This window comes from Rattus rattus, chromosome 9 (genome assembly GCF_011064425.1).
Source record: "Rattus rattus isolate New Zealand chromosome 9, Rrattus_CSIRO_v1, whole genome shotgun sequence".
Classification (NCBI taxonomy): domain Eukaryota; kingdom Metazoa; phylum Chordata; class Mammalia; order Rodentia; family Muridae; genus Rattus; species Rattus rattus.
Window position 1 is genome coordinate 11781256 of NC_046162.1, and position 12551 is coordinate 11793806.

Sequence of the window (12551 nt, forward strand, 5' to 3'; positions counted from 1 at the left end):
GCAGTGTGTGTGTGTGTGTGTGTGTGTGTGTGTGTGTGAGAGAGAGAGAGAGAGAGAGAGAGAGAGAGAGAGAGAGAAAGAGACATGAGACACGAGGCATGGACAGCGGGAGCAGTGTGTGTGTGTGTGTGTGTGTGAGTGACATGGACAGCAGCACTGTGTGTGTGTGTGTGTGTGTGTGTGTGTGTGTGTGTGAGAGAGAGAGAGAGAGAGAGAGAGAGAGAGAGATGAGGCATGGACAGTAGCACTGTGTGTGTGTGTGTGTGTGTGTGTGTGTGAGAGAGAGAGAGAGAGAGAGAGATGAGGCATGGACAGCAGCACTGTGTGTGTGTGTGACTGGAGGCTAGCACAGACAGCATCACTGCTTGTTGTGGTAAAAATAAAAAATGGGAGGAACCAGTTCCTGTGCGTGCCCGGTGGTTGTTAGTTCCAGCTCCAACGAGCCATTAGAACTAGTGCTAATTCATCTCAGATTAGTATCTTTCCCAGCAGCTCTCTGCTAGCCGAGAACTCTCTGGTTCTAGCCACCTGCTAAAATTAAGACTCAACAAACTATAACCCAACAGTCAGATTTATATGTTAAATTCTCAATTCACAATATATCCACACAATGAACTTATAATCCACCTAGATAAGATATAATTTGCCCATCTAGACAACACAAAATCCTGCACACATCCATCCCTTCAGAATAGTTATAACAACTTGTAATATGTGCAGAGAGGAATCTTAACATCTGCCGCCATGTTCTCTCTGCTGCCTCCTCTCTCTCTGGCCTCCTCTACCCGCCCATCCTTCCTTTTATCCAATGACAGGCCTCGTCCTATCCTGTACCTGCCTTCACCTGCATAATGACATCAACCTACAACTTGCCCTGGTCTGCTGTGTGACTTGCTCTAGGGAAGCTGGCTGTAAGGATGGTAGTCAGCCCTGGGATGAAGCCCCTGGAAAAGAGCTGTGTCTCCCACGCACAGCTTCAGCTAGCAACCATGGCAGTGAAATGGCCCTCCAGCCACAGGCCAGCCTCCAGAAGACATTGGCTTCTTGGGGCACTGTGTAAGATCACTCCAATAAGCCAAGCCTGAAGTCCAGACCACTGAGAAGACTGTGGTGCAACTCTACTCAGGGAGGCATAGGGAGAATTCTGAGGGAGACTTCTCAAACTTTTCTGAGAAAGTGTTCTCAAAAGGGACACAAGAAAGGAAATGATATCAGAAATTCTGACAACAGCATGTGACTGAGTGATGTCTGGAGCTACAGCAGTCACATGACCACATGGAACCAAGCCTTGAACAGATGCCAGTTGCAATTACTGAGCAGGAAGTTTTGGAAAATCCTGGGCCCTTGATCTAGTGAGCCAGCACACGAATGAATGAGGCAGAACACAGCTGCCATTTGTACGTGTAAGTATATGAGCTAAACTGACCTTATTCCCAAGCTCCTTGGCACTGTGAGAATAGAAGCGATTAATTTATGTAAGCTGTCACTAGCTCTCCCAAGGAATGTGAGGGACCGAACCCTCAAGAATAGCAAGTTTATCACTTCACACAACTCTGAAGACTTCATCTCATTTAGTGCATCCCTGAAGCCCAAAACCAGGTATCTAGTTTCACCTCATTTCTCAAAGGCAGGGGCTCAGAGAGGCCTGGAAGTTCTCTCATGACACTGCAAGAACAGAAAAGCTATGCCTAAACAGGGTTTCTGCTGTTTTCAACAAGGTAACCTCTGGACAGTTTCCTCCCTGCCAAGTAAGCTGAATTTAACATTAAAATAGAATCAATTTGTTCCATTAAAGAAAAAAGTTTGTGCCAGGTGTGGTGGAGCCCAGCACTCAGGGGGGGGGGGGGCAGAGGCAGGTGTGGTGGAGCCCAGCACCTGGGAGCAGAGCAGGTGTGGTGGAGCCCAGCACCTGGGAGCAGAGGCAGGGTGGTGGGCCCAGCACCTGGGAGGAGAGGCGGGTGTGGTGGAGGCTAGCACGTGGGAGCAGAGGCAGGTGTGGTGGAGCCCAGCACTCGGGGGGCAGAGGCAGGTGTGGTGGAGCCCAGCACCTGGGAGCAGAGGCAGGTGTGGTGGAGCCCAGCACCTGGGAGCAGAGGCAGGTGTGGTGGAGCCCAGCACTCGGGAGCAGAGGCAGGTGTTCCCTTGAGTTTGAGGCCAGCCTGGTTACAGAGTGAGTGCCTAGGCCACAGGGGTTATACAGCAAAACCCTGTCTCTAAAATCAAGAAGAAAAAAAAAAAAAAGAAAGAAAGAAAGAAAAGGAGAAAAGCTTGTGGGGTTCAGCAGTTGAAAACCAGAGTCCCAGCCCCAGCACCCACCTAACAAGCTTGACACAGCCTCACATGCCTCTAACCACTGTGGAGACAGCAGCGACAGGAGAGTCACTGAGGCTGTGACTGCCAGCCTACCTGAAAGACACAAACAAGCAAGCTCCTGGCCCAGGAAGAGATCCAAAGGAACAAACAAGAGTGGCAAAGTGGGGATTTTAGAGCGCTTGCTTGGCCTCCACAAGCCCAGAATACACATGTACAAACTTGCTATTCATGCACACATGCGTACACCACATATTTAAAAACAGAACTCATATTTAAGTATGCCAAAGTCTGTGCTCAGGAAAGTGCTTTGTAGAGCAAAGGCCTCCACGTTTGGGTTAGCTTGACAGTCCACACCTGCCTGTTACCACTCACCTCATTGTAAAAGAAATGGACAGTGTGGTTGTTGAGCTTTAATGAAAGTGTTTTCAGGAACGATATATAATACGCCATGATCTCCTCGTCGGAAAAGTCAAATTTATGGACAATGATCGAATTTACATAGTTATTAGACAGCAAATAATCTAGGAGAGAGAACACAAAGGGAAAGAGGTGAGGTCATGCTGGAGGAAAGGCCGCTGGGTAATGAGCACAGCTCAACTAGCTGCGCACAACAGGCAGCTTAACCTTGAGCTGGCACAAAAACCATACACCAGGCAATACCATCAGCAAGCACACAGGCCCTTCCAGGGAGGAGCCTGTGGCCTCTCTACGAACTAAAAGAGATAGACTCAAGCACGTTTTCTGTAAATTGCTAGCCCACATGGCCATCAGAAGACACTGTCATGTCTGAATGCCAGAAAATGCTGCATGTGTCTCCAACCTCTATCTACTGACAATCTCCTGAGAGTCCCTGCATCCCACCATGTGTCCAGCACCAGGCTAACCACCTCAGGTCCTAATCCCCCAACACTTACCTGGTTCCAAGGAGAGCAGCACTACTTACAAACTTGGCCTCCATTGGGGAGGCTACTGTCAACAGAGCATACATGTTATGAAGGAATACACCCAAGGCAGTGAAGGTGTCAATGCCACTAACCTCGCCAGCAACATCAGCCAAACCAACCCCAGTGATCAACATGGAGAAAGATAATGCAGCCAGACTGCTCTCGTGCCTCTGATACCTGAGGCAGCCCTTGGGGCCAGCTCTAAGAGAGGCCTTGAGGGTGGAGCGGGCCCTAAAAGTCTTGAACACATTGTTAAGTGAGTCATGGTCACAAGTGCTACAGTGAGCTTGCTGTATGTGGAAATGGAACCGTACATAACCTCAAGTTCCTGCACATATGCACTTAACACACACACACATGAGCCTCGGGTGTCGTCTGAGGGATGTTATACAGGTGCGTGTTCGGTAGCCCCACTAGGTTAAGGCCCTTGCAGTTCCTCGGGAAGCTTGTTCACACCCCTGCCCTGTCAGCATCTTCTCTCAAGGCACGGAACCACTCCAACCCTCTACAGACTTGTGCACCTGTGTGTAACCTTACACAGAGGAGTCAAGCAGGATGTCACTTGTCTCACTTGTCACTGAATCTGAATGTTATAGCCACACTACCTCCCCCTCTTTGTTGATATCTAATGCATTTTTAAAACTGTCCCCAACTTACTTATCCACCTTTGATTTACCACGTAACATAAAACTTAGGTGCTTCTGATAACTGCAACTCTTCTGATCTGGCTAGGGACAGCCGTGGACGGACAACGGGAATAGGAGAAGGAAATTAGGACATCTCAGTGAGCCCTGGGCCACAAATGGCACATAAGCTAGCACCTTCAGGTATGTGAGGGAAGTCTCTGGCTACATTCTACACCTGGGACAGCCACAGGGTACATGTGCTCCCCACAGGGACTTTTCTAATCCTCCACAAGGCTCTGTGGGGTTAGGGATCAGTAAAGGGGCCCGGTGTGTGGCTGGGATTTTTCTACTACCCCCTCACTGTGGCTGACATTCTGTGGTATTGTCATAATAAACCTGGGAGTCAGTAATCTCAGTCTCTTGGGCCTCTGTTACTTAGGTCACCAAACAGGCAACAGTGGCCTCTGTGCAAGGCTCCCTGTAATAGCATCACAGTGAAAGCCTGGAAAGCACCTAGAGGCCCAGTCAGGTTCATTTAATAACAAAGCTGCTGGGAGCCAGACCAGGGAGAGTCGCAGGTGGGACCCGCAGAAGACGGATGGTGGGTGGGGTGAAGAAGGAGCTGAGTGGGTGGGGTGTCCTGCATGGCTGAGTGGGTGGGAGGCCTCAGGTGCCTGACTGCACTTCTGTGACTATGTTTGGCCATTTTACAATGACTCCTCCACTAAAACTGAAAAATAAAACTAAAAGCAGCGGGGCACAATGGCGTAACTGTGACGGTGGCACTTAGAGGCTGAAGCAGACCTGAGTGTAGTGGCACATGCCTTTAATCCCAGCACTTGGAAGCTGAGGCAGGAGGATTGAGATTTGAGGCCAAACTGGACCACAGAGAAAACTGTCTCAAAAGCTGTTTCTAATAAACTGTCCAGAAAGACCGGGGTGTGTGTCTGTCAGGCTTCCCAGGCAGGCTCCCACATTGCTCCCACTTCCTTTTAGAGCCAGGCACATGTTGGGTCAGTTTTGAATAGAATCTACAAGAGTTAACACCAATACAGAGGCCAGAAACGGTCATCAGGAGCTGCGTGTGGAGGAAGTGGGGGAGACTGGCTGAAGGTCACAAGACCTTAGCCTTGTAAGGTAAGTTCTCCATTTCAGATTGGTGACTGGTGATGACAGGTAACAGACCCGACCTAGAGGTCTGACATTCTCAGAAAGGAGGTTCTGGAAGTCGATGAACATGTCAACTGTGCTACAGTAGAGGCCACTTCAAATGATTCACACCAGATCTTCAAGGTGCTACACGAAGAAACTAAGACTTTCAAAGGCTGTATTGTTAATTCCTAGCCCTAGATGGATTTCAAAAGGGTTACCAAGATAAAACTCCAGGGACCCTATACTAAAGCTTAAGACTCTGGAATTGTTCTAGTGGCCTCAGAACATCCCTGGGTGTTCAGTTCCTGTTGAGTCCTGAACCTGCACCTCAGAGCTGGATCTTCCCCTCAGGGCTCAGAAACCACATTTGTTCCACATCCACCGAAACAAGAGGCTGATAACAAGAGAAACCACGCAGGGAGATGTGAATTAGCCCCATCTGTCAGACTGCCGTCATGGGGAGGAGGAGGAGGGCTCTGTGGCTGCAGCACCACCTAGTGGCCACTGCTAAGATCACCACCCAGCAACTCTCCAGACTCCAAAGAAGGGCTATCTATCCCTTTTACCTACCAACCCCTCTTTGAGACTTGTCCCAAGAACTCAGTACCTGCCTTTGCTCTGAGCGCTCCACCATTTTTCTCTTGTCCTCAAGAGTAGGACCTGGGCTGTGCCGCATTTGGGGAAAGTAAGCTAGCACAGAAGGACATCAGGCTGGTCAGTCCCAGCATGGATAAGGGTCTGGCTGTAGGAAATGCGCTGCTGAAGGTCTGTCCTGGGCACTGCAGGATGTTTAGCCTCCCTCTACTTGGATGGACTGTGACAACTAAGAGTTGCTCCAGACCACTGAGCTATTCTCCTGTGCTGAAACCTCCTTTGTACTCTGTCTGGACTTGCTGGGTCGGCTACTTTGGGTCCACAACTCAAACTTTCCTGGAGTTATAATGAGAGTCTCAGTAGCCCCTGACTCCCAGATGAACACACAGGGCTTACTGAGGGTTGAACTGAGTCAAACTCTTGCTCATTGGCCAACAAAACTGAAGGAAAGGGGTGGGTCTAAGACCTATCTGGCCTCCTCCATTGCTCTCAGAAGTGCTGGCCTGTGTGCTACTCAGCCGTTAGATCTTTAAAATGGAACCATGCAGAGGGAATGCTCCCTCCCCCGCTGAGTCAATGCGTAGGAAACCCTCCTGCAGTCCTTCATAGACTCTACCCTCTACCCACACTACCCTCAATGCCCTCAACAGCTGCACATGTCGTTCCCAGTGTGACTGCATGTGATGACAGGCCTTTCAGGAGTAGTTAAGGTTAAATGAGCTTGCAGGGTCAGGGTCTAGCCCTGACAGAATTAGTGCCCCTACAGAATCAGAGAGACCAGAGGTTGAGCTCTATGACTTCACTCTCTCATAGGCAGGGCTAGGCACCATGAGTGTGGCTACAGTCTAATGTGCCCCCGTTTTGTGTGTTATAGCCTCTGTTCCTGTAACGAGGCCATGTGAGGAGGTATGGCTTAAGTAGTGGTATTTAGGTGATTGAGTGACACTGTCATGAATGGGCTAATGTCTTCTTCACTGAATTTTTTTCTCTCCTGGCTCTCCACTAGTTAGTTACCTTAAGAGCAAGTTACTGTGGGCTGGCAAGATGGCTCAGAAAAAAAAGGTTCTTGCCACCAAGCCCGAGACCCACAGGCCAGAAGGAGAACTGACTCCCGAGGTTACCACTCACTTCCACATGTACTCCGCATTATGAGCATGCGTGCACACACTCATGTGAGGTGCGTTTATGCATGCAAATAAGTAAATGCAGTAAAACTTTTAAAGAGAATTGAAGCTTCGCAATGGAGATTACCCGCACTGCATACCTCCCAGAAAAATCGGGTTATCATGTGCTTAATGAGCAAATATATGGTCTTTTACAGACTGTTTGGCTGTGAGTTGAAGCTCACAAGGCTCTCACAATGTGTGGATACCTAATTTTGAACTTCTTGGCCTTCAAAATTCTTAAGCCAAACTAATGCTCATTTCTTTAATGACCTAGGTTTTCACAGTTGGAGTTGGTGGTTAAGAGCACCAGTTGTTCTTCTAGAGGACCTAGATTTGATTTCCAGAACCCACATTGTGGTTCATAACCACCTTTAACTCCATTTCCAGGATATCCAATACCCTCTTCTGGCCTCAGTAGGCATCAGCCACTCACATAGCATAGACTTATGTGCAGGCAAAACACCTACACACATAAGAAATAAAAAAATATTTTTTTTCTTTTCTTTTTTTCAGAGCTGGGGACCGAACCCAGGGCCTTGTGCTTGCTAGGCAAGCGCTCTACCACTGAGCTAAATCCCCAACCCCCAAAAAATATTTTTAATTACTTAGTCTCAGAGAATGTGTTACAGTAACAGAAAACAGACTCAGAAAGCAGCTGTCTACAAACTAAGAAGAAATCTCCACCAGAAACCAGCCCTGACCTCAGCTTCAAACTGGATATCCATCTTCCAGAATAGTGGGCAAACACTTCTATTGTCTGCGGCGCTAAGCCTACTGGGGTAAAGCCTGAGCAGAATAAAATGGGTGGGAAGCCACCTGACCCTGGGCAGTACACAGGCAAATGGCAAACAGTGTCCTTACAGAGTGATGTCTCGTGACTGATGTTCTCAAAGAGAATGTTCAGGGTCTGTAGCAGCTGGACACACACATAACGGCCTGATTTCTGCCGCAGAATGTTCAAGAAGAAAACAAACATGTTCTTCTCCAAGAAGAAGCTGGGAAAAGAACAAAAAAGGGTTAGTGGGTGATACACTCACAGCTCCTAGGAGTAGGCTCACCCTATGAAGACCAGTGGCAAGACTAAACTCTGACACCTGCCTGGGCAGTCTCAGTGCCCATGTCCCACATGTAACTGAGGACAACACATGCCTTCTGCGTCTTTCTCCTCCTGTTTCAGCAGACCAGGTCAGTGCTACCTCCATGAAATGGTGAACTAGATTCTGACAGAATGGGGATGCTCTTTTCCTGCTAAGTGACCACACAGCAGTCTGTGCACAAGCGTCACTCCCCAGCACATATACAACCTGAATCCTTAGCCTCCCCACGAAACCTATTTCCCTTGTGCTCCCATATTCAAGGTTAGGAAAACACGAGAACTGGGCTTCCTTGCAGGGCCAGAGGACGCTGAGTGGTAGCAGAGCTTTTCACTCCTGTTGTCAAGTGTGGAGCTTCCCGATCTCTGGGCAAAGAACCTGGAGAAAGGTGAAGACACCAGTGTGGTAGAGGCACCCTACAGTCCCCAGACCTGCTTTCTTGTGCTAGAAAGACACATAGCTAGGAGCACTGGCCAGAGGGATGTGTGTGTGTGTGTGTGTGTGTGTGTGTGACCTTCCTTTAAGAAAGAAGAGGATGTTTCTACTTATTTGTTTAGTGTATTTGTACAGGATCAGTGTGAAATAACTCAAGGCTGGGATGTGGCTCGGTAGAGTGCTTGCCCAGCAAAACACAAGGCCAGTGTGGAACACGCATCTGTAATCCCAGTACTTGGGCAGAGGAGATGGGAAACAAGAAGTTCAAGGTCATCCTCTTAGCTACACTGTGAATTCAAAGCTAGCCTGGGATATAGGAAACTCTGTCTCTGAGAAAGAAAGAGAGAGAGGAAGGAAGGGAGGGAAGGAGGGAGGGAAGCCAGGTTGGACAGAAAGACAGACGGAAAACGGAAAACTTAGTCACGTAAGTCGGCTGGGTGGTCCTCTCTCCTCACTGTTAGCTCCATAGGGACCAGTGGCCTGACACTGCTACATAGTTTTGTTTGAATCCACACAGTGAATAAGTTAATGATAAAATATGACTTTTAAAACACTGTCAGCTCTTTCCTTGCTCTGACTCTAGGAGCTTGCCTGCCTACACACTGCTCCAACTGACCCTAGAGCATTTCAGGCACCTGACCTATTTTGTCTGCCTCCGCTTCAGGTTATAAAAAGCAGTGGCTCTCCTGCATCATGAACACGCCCAAAACCACTGTGGCCAATGAAGGAAGCTGTCAAACATCCGTGCCCGAATCTTGCTGCTGGGCTGACTTAGTGTGAAGCTCTCAAGGTAGATGTTTGCATCTGTGTGTGTGTGTGTGGGCGCAGTGTGTCAGGAGTGTGGAAGTCAGAGGAAGGCTTTGGACATTCGTCCTCACCCTCTACCTTTTTTGAGATGGGTGTCATTGGTGCTGCACACACAGGCCGCCTGACCCGTCTCCTACCTTTCAGGGATTCTCTGCCTCCCATCTCACTATCCAAGCACTGGGATTAGAAAAGTTGTGCTGCCATACATAGCTTTTATATAGGTTCTGGGGATTCACACTTGTATGGCAAGAATTTTTATTTTTCCAGCTTGGTAGACTCTGGGTGTGAGAGGCCCCTTCACTGTCTCCCAGTTACACATGGGGACACCAATGGGGACACCAATGGGGACACCAATGGTGCTTCCACGTGGGCCCAGGGGCACATTTGATAGATCGTCCTCTCACACCTCAGCCAGCACACTAGCGGCTGGGGAGATGACTCAGTGGATAAAGTGCTAGCCTCAGAAGCATGAGTTCAGATCCCCAGAGTCCATATAAAAGTGGGGTGCATATGCAGTCTGCCTATAGTGCAAGCTCTCAGGAAGCAGAGACAGGGATCCTGAGCACAACATGGCCAGTTAGTCTACGTCACTGGTTCTCGACCTTCCTAACACTATGATCCTTTAATACAGTTCCTCATGTTGTGATGACTCCTGATCACATAATTATTCTGTTGATACTTCATTACTGTTTTAATTTCGCTGCTGTTATGAACCATATGTAAACAGCTGTGTTTCCCTATGGTCTTAGGCAATCCCTGTGAAAGGGCCATAACAAGGGTTGAGAACCGCTGGTCAGATTGAATGAACAAGCCCTGGGTTCAACAAGAGACCTTAACTCTAGTAAAAAAAAAAAAGTGGAGAGTTGTGGAAGAAGATACCTGACATCAACCTTTGATCCCCATGAACATGCACATGTGTGCACACATGCATACATACCCACCTAAATATATGCCCACATATGTTCCAACATGCATAGGCACCACATATACACATATGCAAAGCAATAAATAAACTAAAATAAACACACTAAATGCTGGCCTTCAGCGACTCCCTCAGAGCAAGGCCTGTTCATTTAGGACCTAACTATTTGGGACACTCTTCTCGCCCTGGAGTAGATGACGGGGCACAAGTTGGAATGTTATGGACAACATCTTCAGCTTTTCTAGAGAAACTCATTTCCACAGCTCTTCCCTTTTTGGCTTGCATCTCTACATTCTCTCAAGGACGCTTGATAGAGATATTCAGGCAAGATGGAATTAGTATCAGTTCCTGACGTCATCAGGAATGACTCATGGTGTACACTTGGAACGGCACCCAAAGGAAGTGCAAGGACCAGGACACAAAAGCGCTGTAAGCCATACTCAAACACAGAGCTGTCGTTTTGATCGCCCCAAATCAGGATCTCAGTGATGGAGCGGATGGTCTCCACAAGCAGGTTCCGGTTCTGTTCTGTGACAGTGGTGTTTTTGGTTAAAACATGGTACAGGTACCTAGAAAAAAGGGGAGAAACAAGAGCTTACACAAGCTGACGTGAAAGCGAGGCCCAAGGGCCACTGGCAATACAGCACAGCAGTGGTTAAGTTTATGTTAGCACAGTTTCCCATTCAAATGGAGAGAGAGGTCACCCCCAGCACCCAGCCCAATGGCAGAAGGAGCTCTCTGAAGTACTGAATGCCAGGGACACATCCGCCCAAACTGAGGCAAGAGCACTCACTGCCAAGCCCCTGAAACCAGCACCCCAAAACTTCAGGATGCAAACAAATTACAGAGCTGGCAAAATCAGAGGCTGCTGAAGTACACATGGGGACTCTAACTCAGTGAGGCTAAAGGAAGACAAGCGTGGCCTATCTTAGCTGCAGTGATGGATGTCAAGAAACAGTAGTTGGTGCCAGGTAGACTCATAGCAAAGCTGGTGATGGGGTCAGAGCTCAGGGTCACATCTTCCTAAGTCAGAGCCTAGGACACTAAACACAGCTTTCAGAATGTCTACAGTTCTCACTAGAGCAGCACACCATGGAAACCAGGACTCAAGGTGGGACGCGATGAGTGACTCCTTCCCAAGGGAAATGTCTCATCTGCAGAATCTAGAGTGAAATGGCTGAGGAGGCTAAAGTCCAGGAGACTTTACCTGTCAGGGCCACAGACTTAATTAGGAAGGAAAAGCTGGGTCAAAAAGAGGTGGCTCAAGATACCTGTCAGAGGCTGGGAGAGCAAGAGTGTTGGGACTATTCCCTACAGTCCAGAAGAGCAGGGAACAAAGAGGCAGAGCCTTGGAGGGGAATAATTAGACTTAGCTGCTCCCCGCTATGTCTATATTTTAGAGACAGGCCCAAGTTGTTTAGTGTTCTATGCTGTTCTTGCTGTGCTGTCTGACATGATAGATAAGGCTCGGCCACCAAGCTACAACCTCACCTCCCACTTTTTTTTAATTTTTCTTTTTTTCCTTTATTTTTTTCAATGTTACAAGACAATATTTTAATATTTGGTAAGTCATGGATTACAAAGAATAAAATAACATTATAGATTAGTCTATCATCATTTTACAGGAAGATATTTTTATTTTCCCTGTAACAAGCCTCTATTATAATGATGTTTAATCAACAAAGGGTAGCTTGACTCTTTTATTTATTTATTTTTTATTTACTTTACATCCTCATCTGTCCCTCCCCCCATCCCCTGTCCCCTCTGGGTATCCCCAAACCCTGGCACATCAAGTCTCTGAGGGGCTAGGTGCTTCTTCTCCCACTAAGGCCAGACAAGACAGCCACGAGAAGAGAACAGATTCTACAAATAGGCGACGGCTTTAGTGACAGCTCCTGCTCCCGTTGTTCTGGGCCTACATGAAGACCAAGCTGCACATCTGCTACATGTGTGCAGGGGTCTAGGTCCAGTCCCCAAATGTTCTTTGGTTGGTGGCTCAGTGTTTGAGAGCCCCGCCTCCTCCCCAGGAATCCAGGTTAGTTGACTCTACTGGTCTTCCAGTGGAGTGCCTATCCTCTTCGGGGCCTTCAATCCTTCCTCTAACTCTTCCGTAAGAGTCTCTAAGCTCCATCCAATATTCACCTTCCATTTTTCATTATTATATTTCATTATTATATTTACTTCGAGACAGGGTGTCAGTAATTTGACCCAACTGGCTTTGAACCAGCTCTGTAGCCAGGGAAACCTAGAACTTGTGATCTGCTCACCTTGGCAGTCATGTCCAGCCTAAAATGCAATTGGTAACCTGCAACGAGGTAAAGGTCTTCCCACAATGCTGCACGTGAGGACACAGGCCTACTTTCCTTTACAATTAAGTAACTTAGCACCTGAATCACCCTGGAACAAACTGTAGGGACCTCATTACAAAGCTATGTGTCCACTGTGATTCTAGTGCCTACCCTACAAGAAACCCAAGGAACACTTTCCTAAACCGTGCT

General features: G+C 48.0%; 1 protein-coding gene across 3 annotated transcripts in view; it reads right to left on the reverse strand.

Annotated features, from left to right (window-relative positions):
* Nucleotides 1-12551, reverse strand: part of Clec16a (C-type lectin domain containing 16A) — a 191114-nt gene that overhangs the window by 166682 nt on the left and 11881 nt on the right. For all 3 annotated transcript variants that reach the window (XM_032913756.1, XM_032913757.1, XM_032913755.1), the window contains exons 2-4: nucleotides 10494-10622; nucleotides 7657-7790; nucleotides 2686-2834 (exon numbers count right to left, since the gene is read on the reverse strand). In XM_032913756.1, the coding sequence (XP_032769647.1) occupies nucleotides 2686-2834; nucleotides 7657-7790; nucleotides 10494-10622 (412 nt within the window). The remainder of the gene's footprint in view (nucleotides 1-2685; nucleotides 2835-7656; nucleotides 7791-10493; nucleotides 10623-12551) is intronic.